This window comes from Thermobia domestica, chromosome 9, assembly GCF_964235325.1.
Source record: "Thermobia domestica chromosome 9, izTheDome1.hap1.1, whole genome shotgun sequence".
Lineage (NCBI taxonomy): Eukaryota > Metazoa > Arthropoda > Insecta > Zygentoma > Lepismatidae > Thermobia > Thermobia domestica.
This window is the reverse complement of record NC_137462.1, coordinates 78,068,111-78,094,896: the sequence shown is the minus strand read 5'-3', so window position 1 is coordinate 78,094,896 and position 26,786 is coordinate 78,068,111. Positions and strand designations below refer to the sequence as shown.

At 35.9% G+C, this 26,786-nt stretch overlaps 1 protein-coding gene across 4 annotated transcripts in view; it reads right to left on the bottom strand.

The window, feature by feature from the left end:
- Positions 1-26,786, bottom strand: part of LOC145694772 (serine/threonine-protein kinase S6KL-like) — a 388,845-nt gene that overhangs the window by 207,340 nt on the left and 154,719 nt on the right. The window contains exon 9 of one of the 4 annotated variants that reach the window (XM_081771401.1): positions 19,240-19,287. The exons of the other annotated variants lie outside the window; for them this stretch is intronic. Coding sequence (XP_081627527.1) covers positions 19,261-19,287 — 27 coding nt within the window. The 3' untranslated portion in view covers positions 19,240-19,260. Of the gene's footprint in view, positions 1-19,239; positions 19,288-26,786 lie in introns of those variants that run through there. 4 annotated transcript variants of the gene reach the window in all.

The window sequence follows — 26,786 nt, the reverse complement described above, 5'->3', positions numbered from 1 at the left end:
GCGGAAGTCCAACACATGTACAAAATGAAGATCTTCAGGCGACAATTTAGGCGAACCGTTGTAAGATATGCGAGGACTTGGGACTACAATTCAGTGTGAGTGGATAAACCATATGTCAGCACCTCCATCAACTTGGCAAGCACTACAAGTTAGGTCGATAAGTCCCACATAATTTGACTCCGGGCCAGAATACAACGTGAGCACACGTCTGTTTCTTTGCTGTTTCGTCTGAGGAAGGAGCCATTTCTGGACAAGGTGTTGACATGTGATGAGAAGTCGGTCCTGTATGAAGCCCCCACGGCGCCGTCATCATTAGTTAGCATCCCATGAACCGGTTCCAAAACAGCCGAAACCAGCATTGCACAGAAGAAGATCCTCCTGTGTGTTTGGTGGACTGCTCGCGTCATCTGTGCATCGGGAATTGCTACCAGCTGGTCAGAACACCAATGCAACTGTGTACTGTCAGCAGTTGAGCCGTCTCCAAGAAACACTCAAAACTCTGGAGCCATCACTTCTGAATTGCGGAGTTCCTCCTGGACAGGACAACGTTAAGCCCCATGTGGCCAGGATGACCCAGGACACCATTCTATGCCTTGGATGGAAAAACATAATTGCATCCGCCGTACTCCCGACATTGCACCGTCCGATTATCACCTGTTCCATTCCTTGCACAATCACCTGAGAGGACACCAGTTCAAATCCCTGGTAGAGGTGCAAAATGCACTTGATACCTTCTTCGCTTCACGGCCCACCTAGTTCTACCGCGATGGGTGAGAAAGCACTAGAACCTTCTTCGTTACCTTTACATATATATATTGTACAAATGGAAAATGAAAGATAGTACTTCTTTAGAAGGCAAGATCAACTATAGGTTTTACATGAATGAAAGATAAAAATAATTAACATAATGCAGTTACATTAATCTGAAATTTTTGTTGAGAATTACAGTCTTGGTTTCAAATCATAAGTTAATAATTAAATTTTTTTCATGGCACGTATAAATGAACTCTGTTGGTGGCAACTTTTCCCAGCTTGTCTGTTTATTCGGGAAGATATACCATCGCAAATATTGAAGAATGGAAACACTTGATTTTGGTTGGGAGATTTGGCAGATGAGATTTCTAAGGCTATCATCACTTTATCAGGAATAAAATCTTGATTGCGCAGTGAACAAAGTTCTGATAGCATATCTTCCGACACAGAACAGAAAACTTTCCAATATGAAATTTTCCCTTTTACTAACAACATATCTGTGCTATTACATCCAGAAAGCGAATGAAATGCTGGAAGTGAAGAAGCTTTTAATGCACCTACAGCATTGAATACATCTCCAATCGAAATTGTCTTTTGAATTGGGCACAAAATATGACAACACTGGAAGTACAGGATATCTTTGTATGTTAAGGACCAAAATATCTATATTTTGTGCAAAAATAAACAATTTATCACACTTGTCTTTTTTTTTTTTTTTTTTTTTTTTGACAGAATAGACAATTATTTTCATATCTGACTCTTCTTGAGTGCTACGTAGATGATCCAATGAACAATGCGTAGAAGAATCTTCTGAACGCCATGAAACTACAGAATTTTTCCTCCTCGTCTTTCTGCAATAAAGCTTTTTCTGGTCTAAGTATTATGTTAGTTCATTTTTTGTACCATCATGCGAAAGTATTTTCTGCATCTTGACATTTACTATGTTTGTGCTGTCGGTGATTTTGCATTGAGTAGGTATAGTTGTATTACTTTTTTGCCTTGTAGTATTCTTTATAGCGTTTTCTTGATAAATGTCAAAAGCAGATGAACCTCATCGTAGTTCCAGTACTTCGTTTTAATATTTTTCATGAATACTTCTGCCAGGTCTTCGCAGTTTTTGATATCTTTGCCTTTACTTATATTAAGTGATTGACGTTCTGGCATATACCATCTACGACTACAACTGGAAACGATCTTTTATCAGCCGAACCTGCTTCCAAATGGAGTTGATTTTGTTCTGAGACTACTGTTTGGTGTGTAGATTTCAAAATCTCAATCAACTTACTTTCCCTGGAACATAGAATCATTGTACTGTCATAGTTAAAAAGTAATCTCGGGACAGCTGAAAACTCGTACGTTCTAATCGCTTCATGTAAGTCGAAAAAAGGGGGAAAAAGTAACCAATGACAGATTCTACACATCTAAGGTGTTCTTCCCAGTCATCAATTCTTATTGATCATATTAACCCTAACAAATGTTCGACTATGGTCATGTATTCTTGTATCAATTTAAATGTTGTGTTGTTTTGTTCTTGTATATTGTCGGATTTCTTAATTTTTTCATATAAATTGCTTCTTCGAACATATTTAATAAATCTATTATCCCAGTACTTGCCTTAACTCTTTAACGTTCTTGATAATCTCTGGGCATGGATACTTCTTCATAAACATCTTCAGATAAAAGTAAACAAAACGATACGAGTACGCTTGTGTGGTTCTTCTGCTCTACTAACATGTTTGTCCGATATAATCTGTTGCACAGTACTCGCAGTATACCAGACTTTTAACATTTCTGGAATGACAGATCCATCTATAAATGTGCCAATAGCATGTAACAGTGCCATAGACATTAGGAACTCTCCAGGTCGTAGAAAAAGAGTAGGCCGACGAACAACGAAATTAACGTTTATTTGGCTGCACTGCAAATGAACGAGATTCCATCATACAAACATATTACTTATCATATCTCACGTATTTTTCTGCGATTTCCTTTTGTTATAACTCTCAACATACGAGGGGGGAACCCCCCCCCCAAAAACGGGAAATTCGTCGTAACTTCTTCATTTCTCAATATTTTTACACCAAATTTTCATCACCTTTAAAGTATTGTCCATGGACCGCAACGCATTTCTGCAAACGATCCTTCCATTGTTCAAAACAGTTTTGAAAATCACTTATCGGGATCTTCTTTATGACCTCCAGCGATTTTTGTTTTACCTCCTCCACAGTGGCAAAACCTCCTCCACTGGCTTGATTGCTGCTTTGATTCGGGGTCATAGCCATAGCACCAAGATTCATCATCAGTAATCACCTTGGCAAAAAAGTCAGGGTCCTCTTTGAGCTGATTTTGAAGTTCAACACATGCCTCAAGTCGACGCTCCTTTTGCTCGTCTGTGAGAAGGCGAGGGCCAAATTTGGCTGCAACCCTTCTCATGTGCAAATCTTCTGACAAAATCCTCTGAATTGAACTCCACGATATTTCAGACATCTCACAGAGTTGATTAATGGTTCGGCGACGGTCTTCACGAACAAGGGCATTGATTTTTTCGACGTTTTCGTCAGTTCTTGCCGTTGAGGGGCGTTCTGAACGGGGTTGGTCTTCAATTGACAGTTCTCCATTTTTAAAACGTGCAAACCACTCGTATACTCTGGTTTTACTTAGGGCAGCATCCCCATAAGCAGTCTTCAGCATTACAGTAGTTTCCGCGGCCGATTTCCCCAACAGGAAACCAAATTTCACAGCCGCCTCGATAATCTGCCATCACGTTTTCGCCGAACTGGAAAAAGTTGGTTTACTAAACAAACTCTCAAGAGCGAACCGATGCACTCACAGCGACACAACTTCGCACACTGACGCAGGTGACGTGATCGTAACGGACAATTGGTACAACAATGGGTTCCCCCACTCTCCTTCCCCACTGCAGCACAATTCCTGTTTTTTTGGGTCCCCCCTCGTATTTACTAAACAATTGTTAAGTAATTCGTCAAATTATTAAAAACTTCTATACCTTTAGTTTTAGAGGAAGTACCTACATAACGTATTGTTGAGAATTTAATTTCCCTTAAAATGAGCTGTGGAAAAGAAAATCGGTCCATAAACAACGGAGATAATGCTTGTTTCTTGAATTGAGATGTCCGCCATTTTGATGATGTCATGATGTCTAAACACAATGCACCAGTGAGTGACACCATCCAAATTATTCACCAAAAGGTTTCTCTAAATAAAAAAAATGTCACCCACTCATCTTATCTTCACGAAAGGCACGACGGGATGACATTTTAAGAAGTAAAATTTTATTCGTGACTGCAATTTTGATGACGTAATTAACATTATATGCCATATCTACGTTATTTATTGACCAATTTTCTTCGTTAATACCTCATTTTAAAGGTAAGTGAATTTTCCATAAAAAAATGTTATGTAAGTATTTTCTCTAAATTTAACGGTTTCGGAGTTACTTCTGTTTACTTCATAAAAAATGGTTCAATAATTCATTAAATTATTAAATAACTCCTAAATTTTTAGTTTTAGAAGGAATACTTATATAACAGTTTTTACGGAAAGTTTAATTTCCTTTAAAATGAGCTATGGAAAAAGAAAATCGGTCCATAAACAACGGAGATAATGTTTGTTTCTTGTAGCGAGTTGTCCGCCATTTTGATGACATCATCATATCTACACACCACGCACCAGTGAGTGACACCATCGAAATTATTCATCACAAGGCTCCTCTAAATAAAAAAATCACCCTCTCATCTTATCTTCACGAAAGCTGCCACGGGGCATGTTTTTCTTACATATGCTCCCTTACTATACATAATACTAGTTCGAAAGAAGAAATTGTTGATTTCATTATTCGTTAAATAATTTTTGAAAATATTAACTATTGGTAATTTATTTGTAAATATTAAGAATACAAAATTCGATAACACTCAAGAGTTGAAGAACTTATCCGTATTAAAGTAGGCCTATTTCCCGTTAACTTGCAAATATAACTGAGGGTTCATGATTTGTATAATATTTGTGAAATTTTACACATTGAGACACAAAGATAAAAGGGGAGAATACGGTGTCAATAAACAAAAACTTTAAAAAGGCACGAAATTAACGGTTAATATCAAATATAGAACCATTAACAGAATTATATCTGTAACTCGTTTCCTACATTCATTTTCCTTCCATTATTTTCAGGATTACATCATCACTTAATTTCTCCACTCGACATTATCTTTCATTTATCAGCATCCAACTGGAGCTCAGCCTTGAAAATGAAACATTTTAAATAGGGTAAACGGCGAAGGTGGAAATCGAACCCAGGCCGCCAGATGCGTTACTTCTTCCAGCTTGCCTAAATAAAGAGCCTTTTCTTTTCGCCCAAAACAGTAGCTTGTTAATAGTCAGATTGATTGGCAAAACACAGGAATATGTAATTGACTTGGAGTGCATTATATTACCGTATTCACTAAATTATCAACATTATAGATTTTTTATAAACAAAATTTCTTTATTTTCAATCAAATACGGTGCGTGTATTATACTCGTAAACAAACTAAAGACAAATCGCGGTTAAGTGGTCAAGGCGCTCGACCAGTAATCTGAAGGTAGTCGAATCGAATCGGATCCACGAACGACCAGTACATCTTTTTCTACTTTAGAATTTTTGATGGCGATTGATCGGCGATGACACACGTTTTATTTTCTTCTGACATTTGAATACTCGGATGTTTCAATACTTGAACTATCAAATCTTCAGGAATAATAATAATAATAATAATAATAATAATAATAATAATAATAATAATAATAATAATAATAATAATAATAATAATAATAATAATAATTATTATTATTATTATTATTATTATTATTATTATTATTATTATTATTATTATTATTATTATTATTATTATTATTATTATTATTATCTCATAGAAGATTAAAAGCTAGGAGCTTATTATCGCTCAGGGCATTAAATTACAACCAGAAATTTAACATTTGGCAAGAATATTTCTGTTTTGTTTAGTGTTGCTCACGAGAAGAGGAATTTCTCATCTCGTTTCTGATACAAAATGAACAAACTTGAGACGAAAGTTCACATTTTACATTCAAGACGGGACAAGGCTAACTCAAATTATCGTCTCGCTTTGGAGATGGAAATCGAAACGAGACGAAAAGTATCGTAAACATTTCTCGTTTTATCTTTATCTCGATTCTCGAAATAGTGTATGTTCATTCTTTAAGTAACAATTGCTTTGTAGACTGAAGCTTATACGCTATTTTGTTACTTTGTAGTTCGCAGCTCATTAAATTTATTATGGTCTGTGTAAGTATTTTTGTAGCAAAGCAAAACTTTTATAATTACTTCTGCATTTCCGATCAATCGCCATAAAAAATTCTAAAGTAAAAAAATGTAGTGGTCGTTCGTGGATCCGATTCGATTCGACTACCTTCAGGTTACTAGTCGAACGCCTTGACCACTTAACCACGAATACTACGCAGCAATTGATTTGTCTTTAGTTTGTTTACGAGTATAATACACGCACCGTATTTGATTCAAAATAAAGGAATTTTGTATTTTGTTTTTAAAAAATCTGTAATGTTGATAATTTAGTGAATACAGTGATATAATGCCCTCCGAGTCAATTAGATATTCCTGTGTTTTGATAATCAACCTATTAGCAAGCTTTTGTTTTGAACAAATAGAAAAGGCCCTTTAATTAGGTGAGCCGAAAGAAGTATACGCTTTAGATGAGTGGTTAGAGTTGTAGTTTTCTAATCTGGCGGCCCGGATTCGATTCCCGCCTTCGCCGTTTACCCTTTTTAAAATGTTTCATTTACAAGGCTGAGCTCCAGTTGGATGCCGCTAAATGAAAGATACTCTCCAGTGGAAATTCAGTGATTTTGAAAATAAATCAAGAAAAATCAATGGAGAAAACGAGTTACAGAGTTAATTCTGTTAATGGTTCTATATTTGATATTAACCGTTAATTTCGTGCATTATTAAACTATTGTTTATTGACGCTATATTTTCCTTTTTTCTCCTTGTGTCTCAATGTGTAAATTTGCACAAATATTAAATCATGAACCCTCAGTTATATTTGCAACCTAAGGAGAAATACGCTTAGTACGGATAAGTTCTCCAACTCGTTTAAGTGTTATCTAATTTTGCATTTTCAATATTACAAATAAATTATTGCATAACAATATTTAGCATTTGCAAAAAACATTTAAAGAATAATGAAATCAATTTCTTCTTTCGAAGTAACATTACGTATCAATCAGTGGCGCAGAAACATAGGAGCTGCGGCCCTGTTAGAGCCCCAAAATTTTCATTAGGGGCTGGGTTCTTCTCATGAAATATTAATTCATACTTTAATTAATTTGCAGGTAGGACTATCAGCGCAAGGCTTTTTGTTTATTTAAAAAATAAACTAATACACATACCGCATAATCTATCCGTATATTATTTCATACGCATATATGTATAGTCATTTGAAGTAAGTTAACATGTTTATATAATCCCTCATTTGAGTTAATTATAAGATTATTTAACTTCCCCGACTGTTATTTTCTCATCAGCGCCTCTGGTGTCCGTATATTTTTTTCTGGTACTGTGCTGTGTGTGCAAAGACTCCCTTTTGTCATTTCGTCAGCCAGCGTTTCTCCTCACTCCTCCACACTTTACGATTTGCTTTTTTAACAGGTGGGGCAAGTTCATGCTGCTGTTCTAGCTACTCTAATAGACGTAATTAATCTTCTAGCGGGCGTTAGTTGGGTTGCCTAACTCACGGACTTTGTACTTCAAGAATTTCTGTGGCCTGCTGTACACATACCACTTCTATGTTCCTCGAAAGATCAAAAGAGGATCAAACTAATAATGGGGACTATTACGTGTCAAAACTGCTATAATTGAAAGATGATATCACGAGAAGAAAGAAAAGCTAAAATATAACGTGCTGCTGCTTCAAAAAATGACTCAGTTCACACAGCATACTGTAGATAGAAATGGAGAAAGAGACTGAAAATGGCTTTGAACTGTTGTCCCAAGTGCCTTAATCGCCCAATCTTGCCTCATCTTACATCAGCCACTTGTCTGTTTAAGAAATTGAACTCCTAATTATTTGGTTATCATTTTCACAATAGTGATAAAGTCATTAACGCCGTCCAAGACTATTTGAAGATTCAGCAAGCCATCTACGAAGGGATAGCAAGGCTTGATATACATTGCAGCTGCGTTTAAGTTGGAAGATACTACGTGGTACTAATAATGTCACAAGATTTCTACTGGCAACTTCCAGATGAAACATAGGACTCTTGTAATTACCCTCATTAATCACGACCTTCCATCCGAAAACTAAATTTGCTTTACCTCATTACAATCGTTGGGATCCCAAAACAAGTACTCTCCAGTCGCCTGCGAATGAAGTCAAATTTCGATATCTTGCTAATCTTCTTCATACACGAAAATTGTAAATTTATCTCATTTCAGAGTTATTAGTAAAGCCCAGAATTAATGGCGAAATAAAAGCCCGAAAACGGCTGGCAAAATTGCAAAATAAACACCCAAAAATGGCAGGTAAAATGGCAAAATAAGATAAACAAGCAATCACGAACTTGGGAGGGGGGGAATAGATATTAAAATATGTAAAAGCTATAATACGCTATAATTCGTTTACTAATCGAATAAAATGTTTCATTTTGCACTTTGTACTTACCACTTAAAATTCTGGAAACTTGCGCAACCCGTGAAGGGACGACATCTAACAATTCATTCGCCATTCTTCAGTAGTAAAAATGAAACAATAACTTAAAAACACTGTCACGTTTTATTCACACGCGGTTACATTAGCACAAATATTCAAAGCACAAGAAATACTAAAGTGAAGTCATTTTACACTACACTAGCAGTTTATTTTCACTTACGAAAGGTTTTTCATATTTATGTTCTCTGAAATTATTAACATCTTTTTAAGATTTTCAAAGGAAAGACTTTGTCTACTGTTAGAAAGAATTCGCTTTAGATGTGAAAATGAAAATTCACTTTCCACATCTACAGATGTCACTGGAGCATACTTGAAACATGTAATTTGGGAAAGATCCATGTCACTGTCAACAGCTGTATCAACATCACCTTCCATAACACTAGCGATGTCCTTCAATTTTCCCAAATCTGGATTAGCACTTACAACACGATCACACTTACGCCGAATGTACTGACCCTTGTCACCAGGTACAACACTCAGATCGTTGAGAGTATCACTGAAGATTTTCAGAGAACTAGCGAGAGTCAGTTTTTTTTTTCAAGCTTGGCAATAGCATCTGGTAACTTTGCAAAATGTGTTGCAATGAAGACTGTCCTTTTTCAAGGAATTCTTCTTAAGCAAACTTTGAGCAACCTTAATTGAAGACGCATCATCCTCATCAAACGTATTAATGATTCTTTTGATGGGTTCAAAGTTGTTAGCATAATAGAGAACAGCTGTAATCCATTTACCCCATTTCGTTAAGACAGACTGGGGTGGAAGCGGAAGTTCAGGGGCTGATTCGCGAAACGCACTTGTTTGCGAGGGAGCTTTCAGAAACACCTTTTTCACATTTGACACAAGAAGGTCAACGTCAGGAAAATGAGAATGAACTTCCTCTGCAACTCTATGTAGCGCGTGTGCCAGACACGTAACATGCAGCATACGTGGGAAGAGCTTTTGCTGCACTTTTCATGTATGCAGCTCCGTCTGTGACAAAAAGAAGGACCTTATCGTATTTTACACATTCTGGCCACAGAATTCTCAGCAATTTTGTAAAAACCTGTGCAATTGCCGTGCCATTTACATTTTCCAGAACTTCTGATGCAATCAAAAATGTTTGTGTGCCTTCTTCCCCTCCCAAAGTTTCAATTACAACGTTGGCAATGGAACGTCCTAGAATATCGCAAGTTTCATCAATTGAAATCCATATATTTTTGTCAGCAACACTTTTACAGATATTGTCAATAGTTCTGCTGTACGCGCTATCAACGTAAGTCTTTCTCAAAGATGATTCACTTGGAACTTTTTGTTTTGTATATTTCTCGAGAAAGTTTCTAAAGGAAACATTTTCTAACTTCCATAAAGGAATGTCAGCGTTAGTTAGAGCTTCACAGATCATTCGCAATCATTCGCAATACTGTTAGTACGCGAAGCGGGATTCATGACTGTTCCAAGAAGATTTTGAACCTTTTCACCAGCTGATTTGCGTGTCCTCGTAGAATTGTTTTCCAGTGCTTATATGGTGTATTACAAAACAACGCTTTTCAGCGGAAAGAACAGTTTCACGTAACTTACAAAACAGTACAGAACCGTCTGTTGAAAACACAGTACGCCCGAACTCACAATTTTTTCCAACTTCTGTTGCCTAGAAAAACGACTTTCGGCATCTTGAACTACTGAAACGCATATAAATACCAGTTCTGTATCACGCACGCCTAAGATTCACAATAACTGTCTACTTGGCTACTTCTTGAAAGTAAGCATCTTCGTTTGTCATTCCTACGCACTAGCATCCCCGCCCCTGCACTTGACATATTCCAACGGGAATAGACCGGTTATTATCAGACACCGAGATCGCTTGGCCAGATAAGAACGACTCAGATCTGTGGTATGCTGTCATTCATGAGTAAATAAAGAATAGTGGAAGAGAAAATCTGTGACAATGGCAACAAATTGCTTATAATTGTGAAATTGCACTTTTCCTGAAAATATCATGAAAATTGCAATAATGGCACTTATGGCATTTTGCCATTAATTCTGGGCTTTAGTTATTAGACAATCACAAGAATTAAATAAGGAAAAATGATTTTTACTCGAATTTTCATACACCTCTCTCTGCCTTTTGCGTGTCATATTTATGAAATCTAAGCACGATAATAGGCGTCTTACAACGGTCCTGAGATTTCAATGAAAATACTGGTGAAGGTATCACTGAAATCAGTCCAGCGAGTGTAATTTGAGTTAAATAAAGCCACATTTAAGTAGAACCCTTTAAAATTTTATGTTTAGTAAAGAGTATAAAGCCTGCATTCTGCAAACCATCCTACTTCTATAAGCAACAATATCATGCAATGCTATGTACATATTAATATTTAAAAAACAGAATTGTGCTACATGCAAAATCTCCTTTGACACACGAAACCTTTCTCTTAATATTATTCATACATATAGAGCTCCTTTGCTTTGTAAACGTTTTATGATACTATATGTTGTTCTTCTCTCATGTAATTGCAATGATTCAACGATCATTTACATGAGAAGTTCTATTTCTACGTGATACCTCACCTTTCCATGGAATTGAAATGTTTGCTAAAGAATTAGTGTCTCAAGACTCCTTTGAGACTTGATAATTTTGTTTGTATACATTCTGAGGATAAAATCTGCACACGTCGCATATCAGCAGTACATTGTTAGTTTTAAAACTTTTCAATTATGTGAATAAATGCCAATACAGATAAGTGGAGCAAAATTGGGGTGAGTATGGCACTAGAATTGTGCAACATAAGCCACATTGATTGTTCCGCATGTGAATCTTAACCCTTGCGTGACAGTGGGTAAAATTTGAGCGCATTGTTGCAAGATTCAGACTCCTTTTACACACAAGTTTGTACTCACAAATAAAAATTACGTGGTTATCTATCTAAAGATAGATTTTATATACAGTGCAAGTACATAATTCATAGAAAAAATCTATATACTTGTAACAATATTTATTAAAAGCAGCATGGCATGCCTTCAGGATAAATTTTTCACTAATTTCCTGTTGTCCACTTCACGCGAAATTATGTATACTTACGAGTTTCTGATGACCATACAGTAATCAATAGATTAATATATTTCAGTAAAATTAGTAAACACTCATAAGGACAGCAAACTAAATATTTTGATTAAATATGGTGCATCTGCTGTAATCGGGTGCCCAGTACGGTTTTCGAATAGCAGAAAAAATAATGGTATAGCTAATACTGCATATAGAATTCAGCCATTCACAAAATACAAGGAAATGCAGTAGAATTTGCAGCAGCACACCTACTCTTGGAGATAAAAATACTCGCCAAGACTTTTTGGCACGGGAGACCCGGGTTCGATTCCCTGTGGAAACTTACAACGATATTGTATATCTGACATATTGTATTTCTGACATCTGCGAATTACTTTCATTTCTAATTGTAGCTATTTTGGGCAACGGCGCTTAAAAGTGCACAATATGTTATGGTGAAGAAGAAGAAATGTAGAATATATTTTAAGATAGATTGATATTCATGTAATAGTAGTTGCTGTAACTAGAGATAGTTATTTGTTTCGTGTTGCTATGACAACAGAAAGATTATTCTTGAAATTTTGAAAATAAAAGGTTATTGGTGCTATATATTTGACGAGCCTAATTTCCAAGGTATGCAATTGTTAGTTTTTGCAATGAAGTGTATAAATTAAAGTACCGAATCGTGTTGACTTACTCGAACTGTGGGCAAATATATGTAACAAAAGGGAATCATAAACAACGTTACATATTTTTAGATGGTGTTTTCCGCAAGGAGTCTTGAGATTTGTGTGAAGTAAAGTAAGCAATCTCATAAATAACAGTCAACATGGAGTACACTTTATTAAGAAGTAAAAGGAAAATTTATAGGAATATTAAAATGGATTTACCCAGAGACGAAAGTAATAATGATGAAACACCAGGATCGGATACATCAACGAATGTGGCTGACCTTATAAAACAGCTAGGTCAATCCTTATCACAGCAAATAAATACTAAATTTGAGCAACTGATACAGCAAACACAACAGATGGATACTAGGTTTCAACAAATGGATAGCAAATTTGAACAAATTACCCAGCAAATGAACACTAAACTAGAACGAACAGACTGTAGGATGGAACAAATTTTTCACCGATTTACAATTGTAAAAAGTTCAGTGGAAGTGGTTGAAACCCAAGTTAATGAGCATAGCACCCAAATTAAAGTCTTACAGGAAGAAATAAACACTATCAAGGAAAGGATAATTACCATAAATGATAACCCTGATCAGATCACCAACAGCGACCATAGGCCAAATGAACCCAGATTAACTTTGGAAGAAAGTGATATACCGGAAAGCTGTACTGACAAGGAAGGGTCACGCAGTGGCTCCGCTGAGATCGGAACGAGACCATTGTGTTTGCATTTTATATGTTATAACTAGATGGATCCCAAAGTTATACGTGCCACCGGGCGGAATATCGTGAGTTACAACATATTTTGTAATGTAAGAACTACAAAAAATTACCATGCAGAATAGTTTGAACCGTCATTTGTTCGGAAATGGTTGAGTAAGTGAAAAACTCTGCCAACACTTATCCCACCATTTTCAACGAGAAACTTTTTGTGGTAAGAAAAAAATGCCCCAGGGTCCCCCGCAGGGACCCAGATGGGGTCCAACTCAAAATTTTCAAATGGCAAGGGGGGTTAAGTGGCATATCATTTGAAATCTGTTGTAAAATGAAAGAAAATGCAGCAAGTCTCGACTCTCTACAACAACCGTGTGCAAAAGGGCGACGGGTCAAAGTGTAAACAAAATCTTAATTGGAAAGTCCATGACTACCCCTATAAATCGGAAACGGTAAAACAAATGTGGAAACAGGAAAGAAAGCGTGGCATTATTTTCAAAGCACAACGTGAAAATGTCTTGTTCCAGGGTCCCCACATGGTCCCAGGTGGAGTCCAACTAAAAAGTTTCAAATGGCAAGAGAGGTAGGACATCGTTTGAAAGCTCTTGTTAAGTGAAAGAAGATGGAGCACGTCTCGACTTTCTTCGACAACCCTGTCCAAAATTGCGCCGGGTCAAAATATAAGCAAAAGCTTAATTGAAAATCTATGGCCACCTTGAATCCAAGAGACAGCTTAAAACCTATATCGAAAGGATAGGCATACCAAACTGCTGAAGCTAGGAAAACCAAATTTGGCATGAATGTTGATCAGTGGATGACGAAAAGATGCGAAATGTTCAAAAAACGAAACGTCTTGAGTTCAAAATGCCATAGTATGTATCGAACGCATGTCCAGCTCAAACCACTGGTGTTGGAGGTAATCCAATATGGCTGCCAGCGTGAAAAATGAGTTTGTATATAAATATGTTATTTCTTGGAATACTGTAATTAAACCAACAAAGTTTGGCGCAACTCGAAATACTGAAATGACTTACACATGGTTTGGTACTACTCGCCAATCTTGCAAATGATTTTTTTTTTTTTTTTTTTTTTGTATATTTGGTATTGCTTGGAGTATTGTGATCAAACCAACGAATGACATACAAATGTAACCGCCACGAATACGCAGTTACGAATTACAATAGAGCCACCCACCTACTGGTGCAGCAAGTCCTTTATGCATGAACGTGTGTTCATCGCATATTCGTTATATTAAAGTAAATGATGGCGAGGGAACCAAACAAAACATATATGTGTTGTTACCAAATGAAATTATAGTTGAGGTGAATCGAAATTCAATTGTTCTTTAATCTTCCTATTGTTTCTAAATATATAATAGAGATTTAAATTTGTACTGTTATGAACGACATAAGTTTTAACCGGCCATCTTGGATTCGAGGTGGCCATAGTTTATCAAATAAGCTTTTGATTACTTTTTGACCCGCCGCAATTTTGGACAGAGTTGTCGTAGAGAGTAGAGACTTGCTCCATCTACTTTCATTTAAGAAGATCTTGCAAACGATGAGCTACTTAACCCCTCTTGCCATTTGAAACTTTTTAGTTGGACCCCACCTGGGATCATGTGGGGACCCTGGGACAAGACGTTTTACCTTAAATTGTTGTACTTTGAAAATAATGCCAAACTTCCTTTCCTATTTTCACATTTTTCACCGTTTCCGATTTATAGGGGTGACCATTGACTTTTCAATTAAGTTTCTGTTTACATTTTGACCCTCCGCCATTTTGCACAGGGTTGTCGTAGAGAGTCGAGACTTGCTGCATCTTCTTTCATTTTGCAACAGCTTTCAAACGATGTGCTACTTAATCCCTCTTGTCATTTGAAAATTTTGAGTTGGACCCCATGTGGGACCCTGCGAGGATCCTGGGCAAACTTTTTTATCCGAAAAAGTGTGTTCTTGAAAATGAAGGGATACATATTATTAGAGTTTTCCATTTACCCAACCGTTTCCGAACAAATGATTCGGTCAAAATATTCTGCCAGCTTTGTAGTTCTTACATTACAAAATATATTGTAACTCACGATATTCCGCTCGGTGGCACGTATAACTTTGGGATCTATCTAGTTATAATATATCAAATGAAAACACATTTGTCTCGTTCGGATCTCAGCGGAGCCACTGCGTGACCCTTCCTTGTGAGAGGGATAATAGTGCTTCTAGCACCGGGAAAGATGAAAGAAGACCGTATTCATCACATCGCCGGAAAACCAAATACGCAAAGTCTAATCATTTAAAAACAGTCTCATAATAATCATTTCAGATTTAGGGAAATGTCTTTTAACGAAATTTAGTGGAAGGTCAGAAGACATACCTGCAAGTGTATTTCTAGAAAAGTTCGAAGAAAAATGCGATTTAATTGGGGTAGACCGATCCAAATTTCTTAAGATTTTACCACACGTTTTGCTACTAACGTGCTCTGTTTGGTTCAAAGCGATCAGGGGGTAGTTTACGCAATTATTTAGATTTTAAGAACGCACTGCTTTCCAATTTTGAGAATGATTTTATGTTGGCAAACCGAGACGCTTTGGTTCGAAACAGATGGTATGATCCCAAAAGTGTTAAGAATCTTACTGATTTTGTGATTTACGTATATAATGAGTTGAAATTAATTAATCCATACCAACAGGAATCACGAATCATAGCATCGATCCGGATATTGTTAACTTTTAGGTTGCAGCAAATATTGATTTCTGCACAATGCATTAATTTCAATCATCTAATTATGATAGTACAAAATTTTGAAAATTAATGGTGCAAAGTTACACTAATCGAAACCAATCTAATAGCAACCGAAGCCAAGCCAATCATATACCAATCCGAAATATTAATGTGCGTTAAGAATGTAGTCCTAATGCAAGAAGTAATGATAGATTCAATTATACCGGTAATAGAATCGAACCCAATTTCAGAAGAAATAGTAATCGTGCAACATTTAGAAATCAGGTAAACAGTACATCTAATTTTTCTCGAAATGGATTTCGTAACAATTTCATAGGTGGAAGAAATTCTCAAAATAGAAATCAAAGATCTGGAGAAATCCATAATATACAGAACGATACTTAAGATTGCGCTACTCAATGCAACTTAACCAAATTATTTGGTAATATAACTTAAGCTAATGTTGTGGCGTCCGAGAAAACACAACTATGCTAAATATGCCTTAATAAATAAAACATGTTATATTGTATTCTAACTCACATAAACTTTGCTAATTCTTAACATAATAATTTCTTTACTTGTATTATTCCGTTATATTATTCAATTCTTGTTTTGTTTCATTTTGAGTATTGTTATGATTTCTCTGTAATTCGCTTCACTAATCAATATTGTGTTTTCAAAATCTTTTATAATTATCTTAATTATGCCCAAAAGGAAGAAATACGGTATGTAACATTTCAATATATTTTATTTTAATTTGTCTGTGAGCTCCGATGATATTGAATTAAAGAATCTATTTTAGGACCTAAATACTCAGCAAAAGGATCGTATTTTGAGTAAGTCCTCTTCGTCGATAATTTTATAGAATTAAAATGGAATTGATTATTAAATGAATGTAAGATTATTGTTGAGACAAAATGAAATTAATATGTATTATGTTTTATATATGTGAGGACTACTCAGAAAGTAAGGTAACCACGTATGTAAGATGTGTAAAGGTCCAGGATTCTTTCTTCAATTGTAATCAATTTAAGAAGTCCTCGTCGGGAGCCATATATACAACGATATTGTTTATCTGACACTTGTGAATTATTTTCATTTCTAATTGTAGCTATTTTGGGCAACGGCGCTTAAATTGCACAATATGTTATGAAGAAGAAGAAGAAGAAATGTAGAATATATGTGAAGATAGATTGATATTCATGTAATAGTAGTTGCTGTAACTAGAGATAGTTATTTGTTTCGTGTTGCTATGACAACAGAAAGATTATTCATGAAATTTTGAAAATAAAAAGTTATTGGTGCTATATATTTGACGAGCCTAATTTCCAAGGTATGCAATTGTTAGTTTTTGCAATTAAGTGTATAAATTAAAGTACCGAATCATGTTGACTTACTCGAACTGTGGGCAAATATATGTAACAAGAGGAAATGATAAATAACGTTACAAACTCACGTGTTCATTCGTTGACATGAACACTAGTCAATGCTTCCTTGATGAACACCAGATGCGAAATGTCATTATAGACTATTCCGGTCTAATTAATGATGCTTAGCACTGTACTGTCTGTCGCTGCCATCTACTCACCCGGCTGATGCCATATCCAGAAACGACTATTGTTAGCAGCGAGGATCATCAGAGCTTTCTTTCATGGAACCATTAATTCTGAGCGGTATGTGGAACAACTCTTCATCACAGTTGTCAAAGAATTGAGTGTAGAGGAGCTGCAGTATGTACTTCCAACAAAACAGGGCAACACTGACACTTCTTGAAACTCAAGACAAGCAATCTCCGAATTTTTCGACAAAGATCGAATTGTAGTAGCGATTTGTGGCTTCGGGATCATCCGGTCTCAGCGTATGTAACTTTTTAGTATGGGGGATGCCATGAAAAGGAAAGTTTATCAGAACAATTATCAAACCCTACACCAGCTTCAAGATACTACTACGGCCATTGCAGAGGTCATGCAGAAACTACTGCATCCACGGAGTCCACCGGGTCGGGATCTCCCAAAACTTACTCTTTTAAAATAATATACATGTTTTGTCTTCACCAGAGAAGCACCAACGGAAGGTTACCGGTGGAATATATTTTCACTTCGGACTTTCCCTGCGCACAACATATCTCAATCTCATTACCAGGTCAGAAAGGTGTATTGAGTGTTTAGGTGGCCATTTTCATCCTTGTTAAAGTCAGACTGCACATGTCTAGATGTAAATAGCATTATGATAATAACTAATTGTACCTTCATTGTATGTGTCACAGTGCTTTTCGTGTTCGCGTCACTTTTATTTGGACCACCCTGTATAAGCATCTTCATGTTCAGATATACTAACGAACTCATTAACCAGTTTAACATTCACAATCTGGGCGGATGGAGCCTTTCATTGGCTCAAAAGATTACAGTTTATTAACTTAGATACAAAAAGGTCACTATGCTAATTGTCAGAATAACTTGGAACTATTATGTTTTTTTTTTTTTTTTTTTTTTTTAACTGCACAATGTGGGCCATGTAATTTGTTGTGTACATTGTGACTGAAAATCAGCTTCACTGACTGAGCTGCAAACATGCTGAACTTAAAATATTTTGAGCATATACGTGGTGTGAGCTTTCTCATATATTCGCACTTAGAGCTCTTTAAAAAATGAAAAATGCTTTATTTATATAACAGGTTGGAAGTGACAGCTTTCCACTGCTAAATGGTTTTTGCATCTTAGTTTCTCTAGTTTCTAATAAAGATTTCTCCTTTTATGATATATTATCTTAATTTAATTTTAATGTTATTCTGTTATGAGCATTGAGGCGGTTTTACTTCATTTGTAATGCAAGTCTAGTCTCAGAAGAATCAATAATCCCGACACAGCACCCCAGGTCAAGTGTTTCATCTGCGTATGTAGTGACGTCAAACACACCTATAGTATATGGAAAGAGTTACATGCATATTGCCATATGTTTTAGGATCCTATATGAAGAAATACTTTCATTCTACGTGATCCTCAACAACTATCAAATGTTGAATCGTCACTGCAAATTACTCAGTAATGAATACACCAGAATATGTTTAAGCTGAAGATAGACTCTAACTTTGAGATGGTTTGAATACAAATAAAGGTATGAATCATTTTCTCCTGACTCCAATGGCATGCTAACCCTAATAAAATAATACAAAATTTCTTTATCAAATGATCCATTATATTAAATTAATAATATAATAACATAATCCCCCACTGGCGGCTCCAAAGGGGCGCCAATGGCGGCTACAGTGGTATGACCATACTTACTGTTGTTTTACGGTCGCCGGGTGATATGAAGGCAGAACATAAGCGGAAACGTTATTGTGTGCAGAAAATTGTGCTGAAATGTTAATATTTCGGATTGCATTTATGCATTCCAATCGTACGGCTCTCATAAGTTTCTTTTGTAAACTCAACTGCTAATCATGGTATCTGTAACATGCACAAACATTTCAGTACAAGTAGAGGAAAGCTAGTTAAACCTTATGGCACCAGTGCCTGAAGAGAAAGGTAATTTCTTTTTCTTACACTGTAAGATGCACGGTAATGTCTCAGAAAGCAGAAGATCAAAATCAATGATTTAGGGGTAGTACTCGATCACATGTTAACTGTCGTCTTTGAAACCTAATTGTGAGAAAAAAAATAATGTATGTAATTGTTTAATTTAATAATAAATTACAAAAGAATTGTTTAATTATTAAATTAAACAATTTAATTATTAAATTAAATTGTTTAATTTAATAATAAATTATTAAATATGTTTAATAATAATAAATTACAAAAGAAATTAATATAGAGACATTAATAGTTTTGTTAGAAAGGTCTTTTTTCACTAATACTGTATACACAAACTACAACTCAAAGAAGTTCTTATGTTAATTATAACGTATTATTAAACTTATAAAAGCAAGTTATATAAGAATATAGATACTACATACAGTATAAAACTGCTAAAAAATAGTATTATACATTATCTACAAGAAGAGAAATCAGCGAGCAAAATATTATTTTACAAACTATCAATGCCCAACGGAAAATCAGGAAATTATTGAAATTTAATGTGAGTAAAAATAGATTATGCACTTACGCAATAGTTTGTTTTGCTTTTGCAATACATTGTAAAACATGTCACGTTATTTGTTAAGGATATTGCAATATGCATATAAAAAAAGACAGTGTGAAACTGTAATTGATTTTCTTTCTGTATAGTTGAGTTTCTTTTGAGTTTAATGTCCTTTTCAGCAGAGAGACTATATGAGACGGGACCTACTGATTAACGTGGAATCCGAACCACATGAGCTCCTGCCGGGAATCGAAGCCGGGTCTCCCACGCGAAAGGCGCGTACGCTAACCGCTTAGCCACGGAGCTCTGTATAAATATAGAGAAGGGCGCTGTTTTGTTTATGTACCCCTTGTTCACGAATTCTAAAATCCCCGGTGTAATCCCCTTCTAATTAACTTCTTCTGAAAATGAAGTTCTGTTCTATACAACCTTTACAATAAGTTATACCCTATACAACTTCTGTAATGTATTTATATTAAGTTTCTAACGCAATTACTTTATCGATTCTTTTTTTAAAAATACATAGCATTGTTCAACCTACTTTTTCACTTTTGCAGCTTATTAAAGCTTATTAACTGTACATCCGTTGATGCAAGAGCTCATGATAACAAGATACAAAATGCATTGAAGATAACGGTATAGACCCAGTGCCCTAGACATCTGATAGTTTCTAGTGTCTCAGATTAGGCACTGTCACAATTATGTTTTATTTCCTCAGTCAGTGCAGTCAACTTCCGTTGTCAACGATTTACTGTAAAATCAAACGTATTCTACAATAATTAGAGGTAAAAAATAATTACTTGGAAATTTGCTAAAAGAATGATAGTAAAAATATTAGCAGCTCCAAGATATTAAATGAAATAACAACTTACACTAATAGAAACACAAAAAATAATTAAAGGTGAAAACTTGAAAGTTTGCAGAACAAAAAAAAAAAAAATAAAAAATAAAAGTGAATGGAGATCGCGATTTTTGTCCTTTGGTGGGTAGAAACGCATTTATGAGTTACCTACCAAAACAAACTTAAATCACGCGTTAATATAAACAAACAACACATAAGTGCATAAGATAGCTGATCATGAATAAATTGTAAATGCCCGTATATAGATTTTCGCTCACGAAAGGAAAGAATAGATAACCGATGGGTTTTCATGCGCGAAAGTTATACTTCTATACTTTCTGTTTTGTTACTTAATTAATTGCTCCCCTTCACGACTTCTCATATTTAAATATCTACTAAAAGCAAACTGAATATTCTAGTTTTCACATCTAGTAAGCAAGTGCTGTATATAGTTGACTAAACTATAGTAAAGAAGCACAGAGGATCACGTGAAACTGTAGCCTAATGGACTTTTTGCAGTAAGAAAACTTAATATATCCCTTTGTCATAGGCAACCAACAATGCTTTGCTATTGTACAGGTTGCATAGAAGTTAGGGAATTTATTTTAAACGATGCAGTACGTTCAGGTAATTGTTATTCGTGGAAATGTTAACTAATTGATTCAATTAACGAACTCGGCCGAGATAATTGATTTAGTTATGTATTGGAAAAAAAAAGCAAATAACAAGAAAAGTAGGAAAACCAAAAATGGGTAAAAAGACTGCCAATAATTAGTTTTTAGATCAGGGCCCACAAAATTTTTTGAATGGCCCCTAAATCGAGATTTTGTATTTTCTACGGAATAAGCCCATCATACTGAGTTAACTGATAGTTTGGGTTTGGCTATACTATATGTAAGCCTCCAGATATAAGGCCTACAAGAACATTTTTGATTGAAATATATTGGATCATTCGATCAAAAAAAATTAAAAATCGCTTTCTTTCAAGAGTTATCATGCAGAGTAGCTGACAAACTACTTACGTCTTAACTAGGACAAGGGACTTTATGCTCTATAAAACGGTAAAATATGTATGTAAATATGTCATAAAAACTTGAAAAATGTCACGAAAATATTTTTAAAAAAGTCAAAAACTGTCATCTCCCCAAAATAGAATGTGAGTACTTAATTTACACTCATTTTTAGGGAACATTCTGTGGGTTCATTTTTTGATATTTTTGAACTTAGTTGACACCTACAAAAGGAACGTTTTCCAGTTGTGTTTCTAAACAGGTTTTTTTTTCTTAAAGGAAAGTTCTATCGTATTTTTTAATGTTTTATTTTACTTAGCTTACGGTTACAAAAGGAACATTTTTCAATAAAATAATTATAGAAGGTTTTTCATGTTAATTTGAACAGCTTGTAACGAATCTCTAGAACTTGTGATTTTAGTTACCTTTAGTTGAACACACACACACACACACACACACACACACACACACACACACACACACACACACACACACACACACACACACACACACACACACACACACACTTACATACATACATACATACATATATACATACATACACACACTCAAATAGAGAATGTATACATTTCAATGTCATACTATGCTATACATTTGAAAAAATGAAATCTTTAAGTTTTACATTCCATGTTTATGCCGGTTAGGCTAAAGGAGACGGTGATGATGAGAGATGAATGAAATGGTGGAATGAAGAAAGTGGGAGGAAACGGGAGAACCCCGGGAAAACCCACGAGCACGGTGTTTGTCCACCACAAAGTCCACATGGCGCGAGCTGGGATCGAACCTGGGACCCCAAGCACCGGAGGTGAACGCTCTACCACTGAGCCACGGCGCCCCCTGCTATACATTTGAAAATGAAAAATAAAGGTCGGACAAATTAATAGGCAAAACTAATTTTAAGCATTGCATCGTGACACGAAGACCTTCTTCAGGCTCTCTTCTGTGAAACCTCGCCTGTTATCTACAAGCAGCGACTTGTAGCGTGAGAATGTGCGTTTCAGAGAGCACGAAATCAAAGGAGCAAACCTCAAACATACTGTATCTGCAGGTGTTAAATCTTCTTCAACATTTTTCAGAGTTAATTCTCCGCCACCATTCAGAACAGCGGCGATTTTGGTGAAAGTGTCATGTTCAGAATGGCAGTCAAGACACACTTGCACATTGAGACCATTTGTCTCTAACCGCTCAATGGATGACATCAGAAAGCCAAATTTTGCAGAAATGTACACAATATAATCTTTTAATTTAATATCATTAAGCAATTCCTGAAAAACACTAATACATGCTGCATCTTCACTTTGAAATCCAGCAACTATTTCGGCAAGAATAGGCAGATTGGCGCATAATATTGAATTGCTTTAAGCTATGTTCACCACCGTGTCACCACCGGCTGTTTTGGCAAAGCAATATCCAAGGCAATATTCTTTCGGGCCTGGCGTCGTGATGGACACTTCAAGAAAATTTTCTTCATGTTTGACACAAAGCGATGTACGTTGGGGTATCTTGTTCTAATTTCTTCACATAGTCTGTGGACTCCGTGTGCCAGACACGTAATGTGGATCATTTTGGGATATAGGACTTTCAAGGCTTTTCTTGCTTTCATCATATACCTATCTGCATCCGTTATAAGTACGAGAAGCCTGTCACGAGGAAGCCTTCTGGAAAAACCATCTGCATTGCGTTTTCAATACAGCCAGCGATTGAAGAATGGTTAATTTTCTCCAACTGCTGAACATGCACAAGGAAAATTTCTCCAGCCTGTTCCAAAATACCAAGCACAACACTGACTATATAACGTCCGCAACAGTCTGTCGTTTCGTCCACTGATAACCAGAAAATTTTATTTTTCACTTTCTGCCGGATGTTACACACAATTTCACTATACACATTTTCCACATAGGCCTTCCTAAGTGTGGATTTGTGAGGGATTTCTTTGTCGCAGTACTTCTCCAAAAACTCACGAAGATTAGGGTTTTCCAACTTCCACAGAGGGATATCAGATGCGATAAATGCTTTACACAGGTCCTTGGAGAAAGAGGGCATTCGACTGCTCTGGGACGATGTCACATGTTGAAGTAACGTTTGTGATTTTGCTTTCTTCCTACATACATTTCTTTTATGCATCGTCGTATTTAAATGTTGAAATACAGAAGATCTCCTTGAATATCCTACACTGGATTCACAGAATTTACAGAACAATATCTTGTCATCTGTAGAGAACACATTGCTCCCAAATTTTGCAACGTATGCTCTCAACTTCAACGAAACAGATTGCTTCACAGAAGACAATCTCTACACTTGCTCCGCTGCAAGCCTGGCTAAAACTACTATTTAGTTTGACTGATTGACGTAAAAATAACTATTTTTTCAGCACGAAATGCTAATTTGTTTGTTTTTGTTAAAAAAAAAATGTAAAGAAAAAAGAACAGTTGTGATGGTCGTGCGCACGTTCAGCAATGACCAGAGAGCTTTTTGTTTTAAACGATTTTCGACATTATAACGCAACGCGGTATTATTTAACCCGTACTAAAGTTTAACCTGGTAGAAAACCAAATGAGTTTCGCATAGTCTGATGCAAGTCCAATCGACCATCGACCACAGAGAGAACGCGGATTTTATTACTTTGGCAGAAGGCATATAAGAAAAAGTTAAAACGTTATCGAATTTGTGAGAGTATATTGTAATATATATATATATATATATATATATATATATATTAGGAAAGTGAAAAAATATATTTCCAAATTGAAAAATGTGGAAAATATGTCAAAATATGTCAAAATATGTCCTAGCTTTGCTTATTTCAGCTGGTTTTCGCCTAATACGTGAAGATCTCACCCCATTATCCGATTTTCATGTAAAATAAATATATGTTATACCATAAACATCGAATCCAAAGAGATGTGAGGATTATAGAACTATTAGTCTCATATCTCATGCAGCTAAAATTTTGCTCCGAATACTGAACAGAAGGATATATGGAAGAACAAATGAAGAAGTTGAGGAGGAGCAGTTCGGGTTCAGAAGAGGTAAGGGCACAAGAGATGCTATTGGATTATTAAGGGCGATCGGTGAAAGATTTATAGATAAAGAGAAAGAGGTGTATATTGTATTTATCGATCTACAAAAGGCTTTTGACCGCGTGGATTGGGAATTGTTGTTGGGAGTTCTAAAGAAGATAGGGTTGGAATGGAAAGATCGAAGACTCATAAGAAACTTATACATGAACCAACAAGTAAGTGTTAGGATAGGGGAAGAACTGACGGAAGAGAGTGCAATTGGAAGGGAAGTTCGAGAAGGATGCTGCCTCTCGCCAACACTATTTAATGTGTATCTAGAAGAGATAGTGAAAAAGAGTTTACATGATGACGGCATTTCGGTAGGAGGTAGAATGATTAGATGCATAAGATTTGCAGACGATATGGAGCTTGTTGAAGAATCTGATAAGGAAATCAATAAAATGTTAGAAAAAATGAGAAAGGGCTTTGAAGAATATGGGATGAAAATAAGTGTTAGAAAGACAAAAAACATGGTGATCGGAACGAAGAGATCTGTGTCAAATATAAAAGTGGAAGGGGAGCAAATAGAACAAGTGAATAGTTTTCGATATCTGGGTAGTATTTTTAGTAATGACATGAAGTGCGAACGTGAAATAAAAGCAAGGATATGAATGGCGAAAGAAGCCTTTAGAAGAAAGAAAAGTCTGTTTTGTGGGACCTTGAACAAAGAGTTGAGAAAAAGACTCATAAAATGCTTCGTGTGGAGTGTTGTACTGTATGGGGCGGAAACGTGGACATTACGTAAAAGCGATGAAAAATGACTGGGAGCATTCGAAATGTGGATGTGGAGAAGGATGGAAAGAATTAGTTGGGTCGAGCGGAAAACGAATGAGTGGGAGTTAGAAATGGAGGGGGAGAAAAGAACACTTTTAGATATTATTAAGAAGAGGAAGAGAAACTGGTTGGGACATTGCCTGAGAAGAAATTGTATCATGAGGGATGTCATAGAGGGTATGGTGGCGGGAAAGAGAGACAGAGGGTGAAGGAGACTATAATTAATAAATGATATAAAAACAGAAAGATCATACGTGAAGACGAAGAAGTTAGCGGAGGACCGTGGAGCATGGAAGCTTCTCAGCTGCTGCAAGTGACCTGCCAGTTAGGGCAGAATACCTATGATGATTGATGATAACAAACTCCCGGGCCTTAGTCATAACAGTTGAATCTTGTAAGCCCCACAACGTGATTCTAATAAAAGAAAAAAGAATACTTCATACATATAAATATACGCATGTAAAACAATGTTGCGTGGCATAGTCGGTAAAGAGCGTACCTAACAATCGGATTGGGTCAGGGGTAGTGATGGGTAAATTCCCGGGAAGATATTTTTCGGGAATATTCCCGGGAAGATTCCTAAAATGGGAATTTATCCGGGAATTTATGTACAATCAGAAAGAATATTGCATTAAATCACTATATTATGATTTCAAAGTTGAATTAATTTTTATATCGCACTATATTATTACTGTTGATAGAGGATTCTTTAAAATGTATATTCTGAACGGTACTATGTTACTTTATTAACACTTTATTATATTTAGAGAGTACGCATAAATGTATTTTTATTTACAATATGTTCTATCAATTAAATGTGTGTGAAAAAATATATACGAGGGCTATCCAGAAAGTAGATTACGTTTTGGAATAAAAAATCAACAAAGTATAGGAAACAAATTTTATTATATACAGATGAAAGCCACACACAAATACTACTTTTCGACATAGTCACCATTCAAATTAAGGCATTTATCGTAGCGATGTACGAGCTTGGAAATTCCTTCGTCGAAAAATTCGGCCGCCTGCGACTTCAACCACTTCGTTACCTCTTCTTGCAGCTGTTCGTCGTCATCAAAACGCTGCATAGCCAGCCACTTCTTCATTGCTGGGAATAGGTGGAAGTCGCTCGGTGCCAGGTCGGGACTGTACGGCGGATGAGGAAACAACTCCCACTGAAAAGATTCAAGAACTTCACGCGTGACATTTGCCGTGTGGGGCCGGGCGTTGTCGTGAATCAACAAGATCTTAGAGCTCAACATTCCTCTGCGCTTGTTTTGAATTGCTCTTCTGAGGTTTTGCAGAGTTTGGCAATACCTTTGAGCGTTTATTGTAGTGCCTCTTTCCAGGAAGTC